The 17639-nt window shown below is 40.9% G+C and overlaps 1 protein-coding gene and 1 long non-coding RNA gene across 3 annotated transcripts in view; one reads left to right on the top strand and one right to left on the bottom strand.

Annotated features, from left to right (window-relative positions):
• The window catches only part of myo1b (myosin IB), a 67073-nt gene that overhangs the window by 9449 nt on the left and 39985 nt on the right, over positions 1 to 17639 (top strand). For both annotated transcript variants that reach the window (XM_057327405.1, XM_057327404.1), the window contains exons 2-3: positions 9927 to 10031; positions 13715 to 13761. In XM_057327405.1, the coding sequence (XP_057183388.1) occupies positions 9944 to 10031; positions 13715 to 13761 (135 nt within the window). In that variant the 5' untranslated portion in view covers positions 9927 to 9943. The remainder of the gene's footprint in view (positions 1 to 9926; positions 10032 to 13714; positions 13762 to 17639) is intronic.
• The window catches only part of LOC130550062 (uncharacterized), a 47261-nt gene that overhangs the window by 7663 nt on the left and 21959 nt on the right, over positions 1 to 17639 (bottom strand). The gene's annotated exons all lie outside the window — the stretch shown is intronic.

Here is a 17639-nt window from a genome sequence, read left to right as displayed (position 1 = left end):
CCAGCGAGTGTCGTTCCGATCGGCCTCCGTTAACCCGGTGTAATGAGTGCTCAAACTTCATTGGCCGATGGCGGCCATGTTTTTTAAGATACATTAATGTCCTTTTAGGGGCTCATGGGACATGACAAAAAGACACACCATACCAAATAATAATACGTTTTTTTTACTGTGACCCCGGACTGAGGGTTTACACATACGTACCGAGCTCCATGAAGATATCTCAAACGGTTCACGAGTTATAGCCATTTTAGCTAAATATGCTACTTCCGGTTGGGACGTTTTAGCGCCGCCTAGCTACCGTGAATCGAAATTTCAACTTTTTTTCGATAATTATTTACATTCGCAGTCCAAAGAATTCATCAGCGTTGGTTTGGTTCCGATCGGGCAAAAAACCAGGGACTAGTTTGAAATTTTTTTTGCGCACAAAATGCAAATTAGCCTGCAAATTTTCATACCGGAAATGAAATCGGAGATATACATTTTTTAAGTTTGGAGCCAAGGATTCCAAAGATATAAAACACTTGGGTGTGCGACAAACGGTTTAGGAGTTACGTGTGCAAACGCGTTTTTTTTGCTGTAGCGCCACCTATGGGCCAATTGGTGTCAAAATTTGATAGCCTCTCCCCAAATTGAGGGCTACCATCAGACCAAGTCTCTAAGACTTACGGTTTGGGCTGCAGTATCAGTTTTACGGCAGAAAAATAATAAGTAGAAGAATAAAAATCAGTACAAATACAATAGGTTTCTAGCGCTTCGCACTCGAACCCTAATAAAAATCATAACAAATACAATAGGTTTCTAGCGCTACGCTCTCGAACCCTAATAATAAAAATCTTAACAAATACAATAGGTTTCTAGAGCTTCGCTCTCGAACCCTAATAAAAATCCTTACAAATACAATAGGTTTCTAGCGCTACGCGCTCGAACCCTAATAAAACAGACAAATACAATAGGTTTCTAGAGCTTCGCGCTCGAACCCTAATAAAAATCTTAACGAATACAATAGGTTTCTAGCGCTACGCGCTCGAACCCTAATAAAAATCCTTACAAATACAATAGGTTTCTAGCGCTACGCGCTCGAACCCTAATAAAACAGACAATAACAATAGGTTTCTAGTGCTACGCGCTCGAACCCTAATAATAAAACAGACAAATACAATAGGTTTCTAGCGCTTCGCGCTCGAACCCTAATAATAATAATAAAACATACAAATACAATAGGTTTCAAGAGCTTCGCTCTCGAACCCTAAAAACAGACAAATACAAAGAGACAAACAGACAAATACAGCCCTACGGGCTCGAACCCTAATAAAAATCTTAACAAATACAATAGGTTTCTAGCGCTACGCTCTCGAACCCTAATAATAAAAATCTTAACAAATACAATAGGTTTCTAGCCCTATGGGCTCGAACCCTAATAATAAAACATACAAATACAATAGGTTTCTAGAGCTTCGCTCTCGAACCCTAATAAAACAGACAAATACAATAGGTTTCTAGAGCTTCGCTCTCGAACCCTAATAATAATAAGAATAAAAATCTTAACAAATACAATAGGTTTCTAGCGCTACGCGCTCGAACCCTAATAAAACAGACAAATACAATAGGTTTCTAGAGCTTCGCTCTCGAACCTTAATAAAAATCCTTCCAAATACAATAGATTTCTAGAGCTTCGCTCTCGAACCCTAATAAAACACAAATACAATAGGTTTCTAGAGCTTTGCTCTCGAACCCTAATAATAAAACATACAAATACAATAGGTTTCTAGCGCTTCGCGCTCGAACCCTAAAAATCCTTACAAATACAATAGGTTTCTAGCGCTACGCGCTCGAACCCTAATAAAACAGACAATAACAATAGGTTTCTAGCGCTACGCGCTCGAACCCTAATAAAAATCAGTACAAATACAATAGGTTTCTAGCGCTACGCGCTCGAACCCTAATAAAACAGACAAATACAATAGGTTTCTAGAGCTTCGCTCTCGAACCCTAATAATATAACAAAGAGATGACACAGCAACAATTTGAATTTGCCTGTTTTTATTTTGACACTTAAACATGCACAGGTGAGAGCATGACATTCCTTACTTGAAGATTTGAATCGCGTATCCTAATGTCTATAACAAGTAATGAGTATAATATAGGCTACCATAACAATCATTTGCTAAATAAATAAAATAGAATAAAACAAATCAATGCGTGAGGAATCTTTGTCATGTGCTTTCCTATTCTGTATATCAGTTTAAGTAGCCTATATGCCTATCAGGCAGATGTAACAGAGATCTTGTGGCAGGCCCGAGCCGCGCATCGTGGGTGAACGGCAGTGTTGCCAACTCTTGCAAGACAAATAAGTAACTGCAGCTCCAAAAACAAGCCCAGAACAAGCCCAACATTATTACATTATTTATGATCATCAATGTAAATTAATATGAATTATGTATTATTAATGAACGAGCCTGGGTCATTTTAAACTGACACTACCCTGTTTGAAAAACACAAACATAAGTTATTTTACAAAAACAAAGCAAGAGAAAATCCAGTATAATCTCTGATCACATGTGAACAGTAGAGGCCTGGAAAGATGGAAAAGAAAAAGATATAATGACCACTTAACGTATCTGTAATAGCCACACATTTATAATAAAGTAAAACTGAACTATATGCATTGATGTATACTTTTTTAATTATACTCTGCAATGATCAATACATTTATTTAATACAATAAAATGTTTTGATGTTTACCTTATAGCCTAATAAATAGGGTCATCCCTCCCTCCCCATCTTTGCTGCACCGTGATCAGATCTGAACACTTTTCGTTCATTTTCACATTTCATTCTAATCGTGACAGATGTAATACATTTAGTTTGGTTGGTAGAGGAAAGGAGGCGGTGTGTTTGAGGACAAATTACGCTATTCACGTGCTTCGGCTTGAATAAGGCTGTGTAGCCAAACGCGTAGATCTACACTTTTAACATTTTTAATGATGTAGCCCGGTTATAAAATGCTTTTTATCTTTAAGTGAGTATTTTATCTTTTTAGTATGATATTTACCTCCGATTATCCAAAGAGCGCTGATGATTACGTGAAGAGACCACTGTAGCATTCTTGGCTTCTCTATGTTTTATGTGCTTAGATCTGTTGTGTGACCTCCTGCGGCGCCGGGCAGACCAATCATAGTACATCATAGTACCGCGAGAGTGATTCGACAGTAGACGGTTCTGTATGCTTTCAAATAGCTCTCGCGGTGCTGTGATCTTGTGCGCAGCCTCATGTAGTCCAAAAAGCCTAGCTGTGAGCAGACAGTGTTAATGGGTTGAACAAAACAGCGACCATAGATGTAAAGAAACGAAGTTGCTTGTCAGATTCAGAAGCAAGCTACCATATTTTTTTAAGTAAGCCCCAAAACCCGCAACCTGCGACAAGTGATTTTTTAACGCGACTTGACAGAAAAAGAAGCCCAAGGTCGCGTATTATAAGCGGATTTGGCAACTATGGTGAACGGGTGACGGGACACGTGCTCCAGTTGGAGTAAAACTGGCGGAATAAAGTAAACAAACAAGTAAATAAAAGCATGGTTGCGCTGTTTTGTTTGCTCTCGTCCGCATCTGTCTGAGTGTCAGGCAGCTTAACAGCGAGAGATCTTGTGGCAGGCGTGACGCTAAGTTGAGGCAGACGCGACGCTACGTAGCTGACGAGACGCGCGCTCCATTACGAGTAAAACTGGCGGAACAAAGTAAACAAACAAGTAAATAAAAGCATGGTTGCGCTGTTTTGTTTGCTCTCGTCCGCATCTGTCTGAGTGTCAAGCAGCTTAACAGCGAGAGATCTTGTGGCAGGCGTGACGCTAAGTTGAGGCAGACGCGACGCTAAGTAGCTGACGCGACGCGCGCTCCATTACGAGTAAAACTGGCGGAATAAAGTAAACAAACAAGTAAATAAAAGCATGGTTGCGCTGTTTTGTTTGCTCTCGTCCGCATCTGTCTGAGTGTCAGGCAGCTTAACAGCGAGTGATCTTGTGGCAGGCGTGACGCTATGTTGAGGCAGACGCGACGCTAAGTAGCTGACGCGACGCGCGCTCCATTACGAGTAAAACTGGCGGAATAAAGTAAACAAACAAGTAAATAAAAGCATGGTTGCGCTGTTTTGTTTGCTCTCGTCCGCATCTGTCTGAGTGTCAGGCAGCTTAACAGCGAGTGATCTTGTGGCAGGCGTGACGCTAAGTTGAGGCAGACGCGACGCTAAGTAGCTGACGCGACGCGCGCTCCATTACGAGTAAAACTGGCGGAATAAAGTAAACAAACAAGTAAATAAAAGCATGGTTGCGCTGTTTTGTTTGCTCTCGTCCGCATCTGTCTGAGTGTCAGGCAGCTTAACAGCGAGTGATCTTGTGGCAGGCGTGACGCTAAGTTGAGGCAGACGCGACGCTAAGTAGCTGACGCGACGCGCGCTCCATTACGAGTAAAACTGGCGGAATAAAGTAAACAAACAAGTAAATTAAAGCATGGTTGCGCTGTTTTGTTTGCTCTCGTCCGCATCTGTCTGAGTGTCAGGCAGCAAACAGCGAGAGATCTTGTGGCAGGCGTGATGCTAAGTTGAGGCAGACGCGACGCTACGTAGCTGATGGGACGCGCGGTTCATACCATTGCGGGAAAAACGGGTTGCAAAACTGCACAATATTACAGTGGCAGGTCGCGGCAGGCACGTGAAACAGTGGCAGGTTGCGAGGAAGGCATGAAAAACAGTGGCAGGTCGCGAGGCAGGCACGTAAAACAGTGGCAGGTCGCGAGGCAGGCACGTAAAACAGTGGCAGGTCGCGAGGCAGGCACGTAAAACAGTGGCAGGTAGCGAGGCAGGAGTGACAGGTCCGGTGACAGCTCCAGCCGTCACAGACAGATTTTACTCCGTCTCCGAAAATGAGTGCCTGAATGCGCCGCTTGCGCAATATAACATTTCTGCACATTAAATTTATTATATGCAAAAATTATATATTGATCAGTTTGGCAGTCGCACCGGTGCGACCATCAAGAAAAACTTGTCGCACTGGCAGGAAAAATAGTCACAAAATGCGAACATTTAGTCGCAGTCTAGAGCCCTGATATATTAACTTGTGATGGGTTTTCTGTGCTCAACGCTCACATATACTTGGTCACTTAAACTGTGTTTCGATCTATGCTACAGCTCTAAATACTGTTTGATAAAGTCGGGTTACTTATGGCCATTAGGTAACGTTAAAGTGTATAATATCATTGATGTATTTGCTGGACGAATACATACAAGTATTTTAATCACTATATTGCTAATCAGAAACAGTAAAATATGTATACTTAATGATGATTATTATACGTACATGTATTTTCCTTTGAGCTAAACTAATTCCCTGACTGAAAGTGATGTTTTAAATAACAAATTTCATGGATGTGATCTTGATAGATTGGGCGGAGAATCATATTTGGTGATCTAAGCTCATCATTATTTTAACATGCAGCTAAAACTGCTACAGTTGTATGAAGGAAGAAATCAGTCGCTAACCCGTGTTCTCTATCACAGCGTCACAAAGCTGAGTAAACTCGCTGTAATCTGTCCACTTTTCGGAGGATTTGGTATTAAATTGTTATTATTGCACGAAGTAGTTATTGTGCGCGCCAGGGAACGCTTATGCATCTTACATTATCACATCGCTGTATCATTGCGTAACTATATCATTGATATCGCAAGATTTACGATATGACACTTTTTTTATCATGTAAAAATGTATACCAGTGTAATCGTGGATGATATGATATGGCACACCCCTACATGGGTAGGGTTGGGTATCATTTGGATTTTTTCGATACCTGCGCCAAATCGATACTTTTAAAACGGTACTGGTAATTATGTTAAGTTAAAAAATATTTATTAAATAATAAAAAATACACAATACATACACAATTAAAGTTTTAAGTGAAATAAGCATGGACACTAACTTCTAGAAAGAAGTTATAGTGTTTACTGTTTACCTTGTTTACCCTCCAGCTACAACTAAATGCTCACCATAGTTGTATTAAATATGGGCAGAAAATGCATTGAATATATCAACAGATTAAGTCCATTTACAGAGAGCCTTCCATGCTACATTATATGTGCCTTATTTTAAAAACAGACAGTATGTGTAATGAATACGTACACTCACCTAAAGGATTATTAGGAACACCATACTAATACGGTGTTTGACCCCCTTTCGCCTTCAGAACTGCCTTAATTCTACGTGGCATTGATTCAACAAGGTGCTGAAAGCATTCTTTAGAAATGTTGGCCCATATTGATAGGATAGCATCTTGCAGTTGATGGAGATTTGTGGGATGCACATCCAGGGCACGAAGCTCCCGTTCCACCACATCCCAAAGATGTTCTATCGGGTTGAGATCTGGTGACTGTGGGGGCCATTCTAGTACAGTGAACTCATTGTCATGTTCAAGAAACCAATTTGAAATGATTCGAGCTTTGTGACATGGTGCATTATCCTGCTGGAAGTAGCCATTAGAGGATGGGTACATGGTGGTCATAAAGGGATGGACATGGTCAGAAACAATGCTCAGGTAGGCCGTGGCATTTAAACGATGCCCAATTGGCACTAAGGGGCCTAAAGTGTGCCAAGAAAACATCCCCCACACCATTACACCACCACCACCAGCCTGCACAGTGGTAACAAGGCATGATGGATCCATGTTCTCATTCTGTTTACGCCAAATTCTGACTCTACCATTTGAATGTCTCAACAGAAATCGAGACTCATCAGACCAGGCAACATTTTTCCAGTCTTCAACTGTCCAATTTTGGTGAGCTCGTGCAAATTGTAGCCTCTTTTTCCTATTTGTAGTGGAGATGAGTGGTACCCGGTGGGGTCTTCTGCTGTTGTAGCCCATCTGCCTCAAGGTTGTGCGTGTTGTGGCTTCACAAATGCTTTGCTGCATACCTCGGTTGTAACGAGTGGTTATTTCAGTCAAAGTTGCTCTTCTATCAGCTTGAATCAGTCGGCCCATTCTCCTCTGACCTCTAGCATCAACAAGGCATTTTCGCCCACAGGACTGCCGCATACTGGATGTTTTTCCCTTTTCACACCATTCTTTGTAAACCCTAGAAATGGTTGTGCGTGAAAATCCCAGTAACTGAGCAGATTGTGAAATACTCAGACCGGCCCGTCTGGCACCAACAACCATGCCACGCTCAAAATTGCTTAAATCACCTTTCTTTCCCATTCTGACATTCAGTTTGGAGTTCAGGAGATTGTCTTGACCAGGACCACACCCCTAAATGCATTGAAGCAACTGCCATGTGATTGGTTGATTAGATAATTGCATTAATGAGAAATTGAACAGGTGTTCCTAATAATCCTTTAGGTGAGTGTATAATTAAATGCCTATACATGCAGTCAGAGTAAAAAGCTTGACAGACCGATGTCTAGAGATCAGACTGACAGGTGCTATAAGGTTTTTGCACTTGGCTCAAGTCAGCATTTAAGTGGCACCGAAGTGAGTCACCGAAATCTGCGTTTTGATTCGGTCCAGTTACATACCGGTGAGGGAAATAATTATTTAGTGGGGTAAAGATGATCATGAGAAAGGTTAAAGATCAGCCCAGAACTACACAGAAGAAGCTTGTTAATGATTTCAAGACAGTTGGGACCACAGTTAGCAAGCAAACCATTGGTAACACGCTATGCCACAATAGATTAAATTCCTGAAGCACCCGCAAGGTCCTCCTCCCCAAGAATGCCCGGCTGGCTCGTCTGAAGTTTGACAATGAACATCAAGATGATTCTGAAAAGGTTTGGAGAAAGTGATGTGAGACCAAAATTGAAATTGGCACAGTGTTGGAAACATTATGGTTTAGGGCTTTTTCTTTTCTACGGGTATAGCATGACTTCACCACATTGAGGGGCTGAGGTATGGGCCAGTGTACCGTAAAATCTTGGACGAGAACCTTCTCCCCTTAACTATATCACTGAAGATGGGTCGTGGATGTGCCTTTAACATGACAAAGACCCAAAACATATTGCCAAGACAACCAAAGAGTGGCTTAAGGAGAAGCACATTAAATGTCCTAACCAGTCTTTAGACCCTAGTCCTGTAGAAAGTCTGTGAAGGAGGCTAAAACTCCAATTTGCTGAGCAACAGCCATGAAACCTTAAAGATTGACTGTGTACTGTGATTGATTGAGTAGTGGACTAAATGTATCCTGACACATGTGCAAACCTGGTGACCAACTATCAAAAATGTTTTACCTCTGCTTGCCAACAAGGGTTTCTCCACCAAGTACAAAGTTATGTTTTGCTCGGGGACCAAATACTTATTTCACTGACTGAAATGCAATTCTTTATAACCTTTATATAACATTTTTTCCCCTGATTTTTTAAAATATTTTCTCTCTATCAGTTAAAATAAACCTACCATAAAAATTATAGACCCTTCATTTCTTTGTAAGCAGGCAAACTTAGAAAATCAGCAGGGGATCAAATAATTATTTCCCTCACTGTAGGTACCGGTACCATATTTGCACCAGGTTTCGGTACACAACCCTATACATGGGGCATATGTTACATCCAACGGGGACATATGAATATAATGAATTTACAGTATATGAACATATTGTATTTTTAAGTGTTGTGTGGCGCCATGGGGAGAACAGCCAGAGGATACTATCTAAACAAACCCATTTCTGCATTTGTGATTGTAGGAACAACAAAAAAAACTCACGTTTGAATAGTCAGTAGCAAATTATTTAAAAAATAATGAAAACAAACTTACAGGCTGTGAATCATAAGTGGCAGACTGTCCTTGCAATTGTATCCTGTTTTGGAAGACCCAACAAAGTAGTTTTGCAACGAAACACACAACGTCTCCATAACATGCTGGCCGTGGCGTCAACAACACTACAGTGAGAATAGTTGCGTTTTCTGTCTTTGCATTTCTTTGCGTGCAAAGCTCCCCACACACTGACTTAGAGTTGTGGGTGCGTGTTTAAATGAGGCGTTCTAGGCAAGCCTGGATGAGCCTCTGCTTTTAATGCAACACTAGTTTTTTTACCGTAAAATAATGTCTCTAAAATTATTTAAGTGGTGGAACAACTCTTAACTGGACGAATTATTCTCCCGCTGCTACCTGAGCAGCCTTAGAGCAGCTACAACCACACTCTGTAAGTTCTGTGCTATGGTCTGTACACATAGCCCTGCCCATCCCCTACCTCCGGTAGAGTGCAACATGGTTTCCAAACGATGTTTCTGCATTTGCCAGTTCCATCAGCTTAGTAAACAAATTCATGTGTATTGAGCTGCCCACGGTTATAAGCTTATACAGCGACATTATTTACGACACTGGTAACAGACAATTGTGCTTATCAACCACATGGGGGAGCCGTGAGCAAAAGTTCTACTTTTAATAAAACATATCTTTTGGTTTGAGACGTAATTTTTGCAATTTTACGTGTCCACAGTAATACATGAAAAGATACATGAAAACGTGAAATCGCGTCACATGACCCCTTTAAATAAAAAGCTAAAACATTTTTTGCTAATCATAAAAATGATATGAACTGTACGATCTTAATATAGTTCATATACATTGTATTCATAACCAATGCAACTGCAATAAAGATTTGGCTATTGCCACCCCAATTGTGTTCTTGTTTACATTACATATATTTTACATTTATGCATTTGGCAGACGCTTTTATCCGAAGCGACTTGCATTGCATTGTATTATACATTTGTTTCTGACTATGTGCAATCCCCTGGGATCGAACCCATGACCTTGGCATTGCTAGTGCCATGCTCTAACCACTGAGCCACAGGAAAGCGTTTTATAAGGTTTGTAGGGTGGAATAGGAAAAAAAACGGTTGCAGTTTATCCAAAGAGGATTTTTGGGTGACCTTGTGCATTCTGTGTTTCAGAGGCCAGCAAGTTTGTGATGTCCTATGTAGCTGCAGTGTGCGGTAAAGGAAAGGAGGTGAACAAAGTGAAGGAGCAGCTGCTTCAGTCCAATCCTGTACTTGAGGGTGAGTAATAGCCCACAACTTCTGTTCTCTTCCCTGTGTTACATTTAACGCTTTTTATAATTTGGCGTCATAAACTGAAGCTCTGTATCACTTTAATGTCTTAAAATTGCAGATGTTTTTCGATGTTGCTGGAAGTCCCAGTTACAGAAAACTGGGTGATCTTTCAGATTCTTAAAGTTTGAGATCCTAATCATAGTTATTTTCCCATATTCCCAACCTACTCTCAGCTAATGGGCTAAAAGCTTCCTGGTCCCTGACTTTTTTCTTTCTTTGATGTGGGGCCATGACCAGGAAATGCTTATAAGCAATGAGGTGGAGAAAGAATGCCCAGTATTTGGCAGTGGAGCCCTGAGCAAATTGAAGTAGCACATCTGTGAAAGTTTAGCTGAGGAAAGTCAAACCCCCCACACCAGGGGTTCTACACATTTCCTGCTGTATACTTTTTGTACCATAGACCATGGCCACATGACATGCGTATTGCTAGATTCAGCAAAATAATTTTTAAATACTTTGCTATATTGGAGAACATCACTTTGTGGACCAAAATGATTAAAGAATGTCCATCAAACTAAATATAACAGGGCAGTTCTAATATGCAGAGTTCCTACAGTCATGGAAAAAATTGGAAATACTGTAAAACTACTTCTGGTGCGCTGAGAGTATGCTGTGCGCAAAATGTCTGCCGCTTCTCATCGCAACTTTCTGTTGTTTGTCATCTTGTTAGTCATCTAGTTTGTCATTTTTGTCGTTTGGAACTTTTATGTTACTGGGATGCGACCTCTTTGCAAACTTCTGTTTAGCGTCTCACTATTGACACCCGTGAGCCCTCTGTCTGTTTTGCTGTACCACGCTACACGCACGGTTGTGTTTTTATGTTGTTCTGGATAACGCTGAGCGGTTCACCACTTTACTGTTTTTCCGCAAGCCCTCTGCCCTTGTTCATCTGTTGGTCCCGTGCCGGCACGCTTGATACCGCCGGTAAATAAGTTTCCACTTGTTTAGCGAGTTGTTTCTGAATGGTTTGAGGATAACGGTGTGGCTAACGTGGTTCTCTGTACTGCGTTTCAGTGAGGATGTGTTTCTCCCTGATAATGCAAAAAACGTTGTGGCTTTAATGCCGCTGGCCCTAGTCATTTTCGGGCTTGCTTTTGCTCTCATTGCAATGCAAAGTCAGAAGACACATATGCAGTATTTTGTGAGTATCAATACTATGAACGAGCATCTTTTAAAAACTTGTTATATGTTAGATATAATGAAGTTTAATTCAATGGAGGCTTAATGTAAACCTGTAAGTTGTTTATAAGTCAGGGAAATATTTTTTTCGTTTGTTTCACTGTTTTTGCCTTGTCTGTGGACATGTTCTCTTATCGAAGGCAAAGAACAATTAATCCCCGCAGGGACCATAAGTGAGACTGTGGACATAAATCAAGTTATTAGTATTGAAGACATTGAAAGATGTTATAGTTTTTGCAATGGCTCTTTTGCAAAAATAAATTAACCAAAACTGGAAAAATGGCTCTTTGGTTAAAAAGGTTCCTGACCCCAGCTCTAGATGCTCTCTTAAAGAGATTCTTCAGAATCAGAATCAGAAAGAGCTTTATTGCAAAGTATGTTTGCACATACAAGGAATTTGTTTTGGTGACAGGAGCATCCAGTACACAGAAACCGCAACAACAGTACACAGAGACCATAACATAATAGAATACAGTACACAGATGATTTAAATAAGGGCCTATGGGTATAAAAAATTAAGAAATACAATACAATAAACATAGATAAAGATAAAGATATAGAGAGTAAAGCTATGTATGTATGTAAATATGTACAAGTAAAACATAAGAATAGACTATTGTAGTACAAGGTATGTGCTATATACAGCAGAATGAATGAAATATAATTTACAGAAAAAGTTGTATAACAATAGATAGTGTATTATCTGGAGGTATGTGAATGAAATACAGCAGAATGAATGAAATATAATTTACAGAAAAAGTTGTATAAAAATAGATAGTGTATTATCTGGAGGATATAATTAATATTGCACTTAATTATTATTGCACAGAGTTATTAATTGCACGGTGTGTAAAAACATTTAACTGTTCAAGAGGTAGATGGTCTGAGGGAAGAAGCTGTTTTTGTGTCTGGTTGTTTTGGTGCTCTGTAGCGCCGACCAGATGGCAGCATTGTGAAGAGATGATGGCTTGGATGTGAGAGGTCCAGGGTGATTTTCTGAGCCCTTTTCCTCACTCTGGATGTATAGAGTTCTTGGAGGGTGGGCAGGGGAGCACCAATGATCTTCTCAGCAGTCCAAACCATCCTCTGTAGTGTTCTGATGTCTGACTTTGTGGCTGAGCCAAACCAGACAGTGATGGATGTGCAGAGGACAGACTCTATGACAGCTGAGTAAAACTGTTTTAATAGAGTTTGTGGTAGGTTGAACTTCTTCAGCTGATGTAAGAAGTACAACCTTTGTTGGGTTTTTTAGCAATGGAGCCAATGTGATTGTCCCACTTCAGGTTCTGAGAGATGGTTGTGCCCAGGAACCTGAATGACTCCACTGCTGCCACAGTGCTGTTCATGATGGTGAGAGGGGGGAGTGCAGGGGGGTTTCTCCTGAAGTCCACAATTGTCTCCACTGTTTTAAGCGTGTTCAGCTCCAAGTTGTTATGACTGCACCAGACAGCCAGCTGCTCAACCTCCTGCTGTACGCAGACTCATCACCATCCTGGATGAGGCCAATGAGTGTGGTGTCGTCTGCAAACTTCAGAAGTCTGACAGAAGGGTCCTGGGCAGTGCAGTCATTTGTGTACAGGGAGTAGAGCAGTGGGGAGAGAACGCATCCCTGGGGGGCGCCAGTGCTGATTGTGCGGGTGCTGGATGTGAGTTTCCCCATTCTCACTAACTGCTGCCTGTCTGTCAGAAAGCTGGTGATCCACTGACAGATAGAGCCAGGAACAGATAGCTGGGTTAACTTTGTCTGTAGCAGTGATGGGATGATGGTGTTGAAAGCGGAGCTGAAGTCCACAAACAGGATCCTCACTTAGGTCCCTGGTGTATCCAGATGTTTCAGGACAAAATGCAGCCCCATGTTAACTGCATCCTCAACAGACCTGTTTGCTCTGTAGGCAAACTGCAGGGGGTCCAGTAAGGGTTCTGTGATGTCCTTCAGATAAGCCAATACCAGTCTCTCGAATGACTTCATGACCACAGATGTGAGAGCGACGGGTCTGTAGTCATTCAGTCCTGTGATTTTGAGGTTCTTTGAGTACACAAGAGGATATTTGAGGCACGTTTTATTTTACAGTGTAGCCTCTAATGGTGCAGCCACTTTGCACAATTGACTGTAAAGGTCAGAATATGAAACATTATTGGTCAATTAATTGGTCATTCTCCAGGAATTCTGGATATGGGTCTACTGTAGATATCCAGCTGAAGGTTGAACTGTTTTCTTGATTTTGAAAGTATGTTGAAACAATAGTTATATGATTTTATATTTTTATGTTTTACATTCAAAAGGGCACAGTTAAAATGCAACTGTGAAAACTATTAAAAATTAAATTGCCTCTTGAACATGAAAGTAGTTTAAACTGTATTACCCAAAACTATTTTACCATATGATGTCAGTATACATGAACATTTTCTTTCTGTTCAAAAGTGACTTCCAATGTGTTTTCCCACCACAGCTTTTGGAAACGCCAAAACCGTAAGAAATGACAACTCATCTCGTTTTGTGAGTATCTCTTTCTTTTTGCCATAAGCTGTTTTGATAACGCTTCTCCCTCTTGGTGTGTTTGCTGTAGCGGTTTTAGCTGCATGTTAAATTAATAATGAGCTAAGCTCACCAAATATGGTTCTCCACCAGATCTATCAAGATCACATCCATGAAACGAGGTATTTAAAACATCAATTTCAGTTAAGGAATTAGTTTAGCTCAAAGGAAAATACATATAATAATCGTTATTAAATATACATATTTTACAGTCTCTGATTAGTAATATAAAGCATAACAATACTTGTATGCATTCGTCCAGCGAATGCATCAATGATATTATATACGTTCATTATCTCATGGCCATAAGTAACGTGACTTTACCAAACAGGATTTAGAGCAAAGGTAGCGTAAATCAAACAGTTTAAGTGACCAAGTATATGAGCTGAACACAGAAAACCCCTTACAGGTGAATATATATGTGTAGCGAGGAAGGCGGGACGAGAGCCGTGGGGCAGGAAGGCGGGGCCGGTGGCGTGAGTGATAATGAATATCAGCTGTACGCGCACCGGTCCCGCATGCCTCACGGGGAGCTAGGGAGCATAAGAGGACAAGCGACGGGACTGCCGACGAGAGAGGACCGGGCCCGGAAATGTTAAGTTTTATTTATGTCCAATGTAGCAAGCTCAATAAAACGGAAGGAAGGAGGCGGGAACCGGCGAACATTCAACAATCTTTAATCAAAAATAAACAAACAATAACACGGAAGTAAAAGGCCACACAAACATAAATAAAACTTAACATTTCCGGGCCCGGTCCTCTCTCGTCAGCAGTCCCGTCGCTCGTCCTCTTATGCTCCCTAGCTCCCCGTGAGGCATGCGGGACCGGTGCGCGTACAGCTGATACTCATTATCACTCACGCCACCGGCCCCGCCTTCCTGCCCCACGGCTCTCGTCCCGCCTTCCTCGCTACAATATGGTTGTTTATTAAACTCTACTCCACATGGTAAACATAATGACGATCGCATAAACACAAACAAAACAATGAAACATGAAACACAAACGCGCTAGGAGCGCGGAGAGAGAACGAGTGAGAAGAGAGAGAGCATGGCAGCGATTTCTGAACACCAATAAAAATCATCTTTAACAAAGAGGTACAAACTTAACGCAGCTAGTCTATATATAGAATCGGATAGCCTACTTGCGAGCTCTGTGCTGGACCAATATCCATATGCGCGTGTAGAGATAGAATTGTTTAAAAAGGTTTCAGAATGCAGTCCAGCTGGAAAGTTCCGGGTCTTGTGACCAGCCGCGTGGCTCATCAAGGTGTGCGAGGCAGCAGAAGTCCATTGTCCCGTCTCCCCCCCCCCAGTGGGGGGAAAAGTGCAGTCTCCGATGAGACACCACGAACCAGTTTCTGATGAGGGCAGGTATAGAGCAAAAAGGTCAAGTTTCCGTTTTCAGAGCAGGCTCGATATTTAACTTCATGAGAGGGCATGCCCACCTGAGTGGGAGTTGAGCAGGGCAGAGGTTCTTTGTCCACTCAACAGCTAATTTGCATCTTTATGACCTCCTAGCAACTTTACAAAATACCAGTCCAAATTATAACATAATGAAAAGAAAGTGTTCTATGGTCACACAATATATATAAACAAGGAGGAATTGTAAAGACAAACATTTAGATATCAAATATGCTAGGTTTGAATTGCATCAAGTCATGATTCATTCGGATGTACGAATACAAACAAAGCCTTAAACTTGCCTATTTAACAGTTACAGATTATTTAAAATGGCAAGAGTGACAACATATAACCTAGATATTTAGATATATTTATAGAAAAGGACAGTTTAATCACACAAGTTCCTATTTGTCAGAGAAGTTTCTCTGGATAGCCTCAGATGTTAAGTTCCAGGTGAGACAAAACAGCAAGACTTCTCACCTCTGCTTTGAAGTTTAGGAGTCGTAAATATCCCACGGAGAAACAAAAGGGTTATCAACACTTTCAGGAGAAGAACCAACCTAAATCCAGGACCCCCTGGAGCCAAGGTTGACTCCGTCCTGGTTTCTTTATATCAACATCAAAAGACCAAAAGAGAGGGGAGGGTGTTTATGGCTCTTCTTTTAATGATTCCGACCATTTGGCCCATGCCAAGTCTCTACATTGCTTTAGATTAGATCAAGATGGACTGAACACAGGCACATTGTTTTATTGCTTTCTCTCAGTCCACCTTAAAGGTGATTCAATGCTTTTTGGGGGGAATTTTGCTTGTGTGCTATATAATAGTTTTTCCTTGTATCCAGTCTCCTGTTGCAATACCAATCTATTCTGCTTCTTATGGACCAGCCTCTGAGCACATTTGGCCCTATTCTGATACTGTTTTTTTAAGAACCAAACTAGTACTAAAGGCCTTAATGCCAAGGTTACCACTGAGAAAGGACACTCTTCGTAGATATGATGCTGGTTTGTAGTGTTGCCAAAAATATCAATATTTCGATATGTATCGATACTGAAAAATCTGAAATGGTTCCAATACTCATGTCTCATAGTATTGATACCAGCTGTGCTTTCTAGCTCTCTCTTGTCTTTCCGACAGGGAGTTGACACACACTGCACTTGAGCACAGTGACAACAGAGCCTGCCTCCGCTCACCGACTTAACTTGTTCAATAGTGCTAATGTTGAAAAGATGGCCAGTGCAGAGTCTCAGTAACTAAGCTGATGCACGCTTGTTTACGATGTTTACCGCACGCTCGTTTACGATATTTACTATAACGCTCTGTGTGTGCGCTGATTAATGTTTTCAACCACTCTTCTCATTAGCTACGGTTAAGCTGATGTTTGAAATAATGCCGCGTGTGATGCACATTTGCGCTTCCGTATTTACCACAGCCCTCTATGTATGTGCGCTGATCCATGATGTTAAACGCTGTTAATTTTAGAAAGGTGCAGAGACACCCCTGTGCAGAGTCTCTGCGTTTAGTGCATGCACATTTACGTTTCTGTCTTTATGTGCGCTGATCAATGATAATAGATGAATAAAAGGCAGCCAAACTAACATCTGTTCTACGTATATATATATATATATATATATATGTATTAACTAACATTAACCAACAATGAGCAATACAGTTGTTAAAATTTAAAAATACAAAGTTAAAAATACAAAAAAAAAGTTAAAAATACAACTATTTATGTAAACTGTGGTCCAGTAATATTAATAAATACAACTTTTGATTTTGTAAATGTATTTGTAAAATTAACATTAGATTAACAATTAATAAATACTGTAACAAATGGCAGGTGAGGCAGTGGATCCACATGCATTAATTAAGACAAAACAAAAATGAAACTAGGTAATCCAAAATATGTGACCAGGAACAAGAGGCAACAACGACTGACAACCAACAACTGAAACACAAGGTCTTAAACGAACAATACAGCATTTTTAGGAGGATCTATTGACAGAAATACAATATAATATACAAAACTATTTCTTCAGAGATGTATAAAGACCTTACGTAATGAACCATTAAGTTTGTAATACCTTAGAATAAGCTATTTATAGCTACATACAGGGCGGCCCTACATACATTGAATTCGCCGCCTTGTTTTGTACAGCAGCCCTAAACGGACAAACAACTCTACAACGCACGTTTTCTCTTCCTCTCTGCTGCAGTATCGTGGTGAAAGGGATCACGGGAAGATCCATGATCTGTACGGATCGTGCTCTCCGGTGAGGAACCCATGTGACCCACGGATTAACTGAAAGTTTATTCATCATTGAGTAAAAGAATAAAACGCACTCTCGCTCGCTCTCCAGTTTCAGCTCCAACGCGCTCTCGCTCTCTCTCTCCAGTATCTGGACGAGTACAATATTAAAGCGGTTCCAGATAAACAA

This window comes from Triplophysa rosa, unplaced genomic scaffold, assembly GCF_024868665.1.
Source record: "Triplophysa rosa unplaced genomic scaffold, Trosa_1v2 scaffold228_ERROPOS557246, whole genome shotgun sequence".
Classification (NCBI taxonomy): domain Eukaryota; kingdom Metazoa; phylum Chordata; class Actinopteri; order Cypriniformes; family Nemacheilidae; genus Triplophysa; species Triplophysa rosa.
Note: the sequence above shows the minus strand (reverse complement) of the source record. Positions and strands in the feature narration are given on the sequence as shown.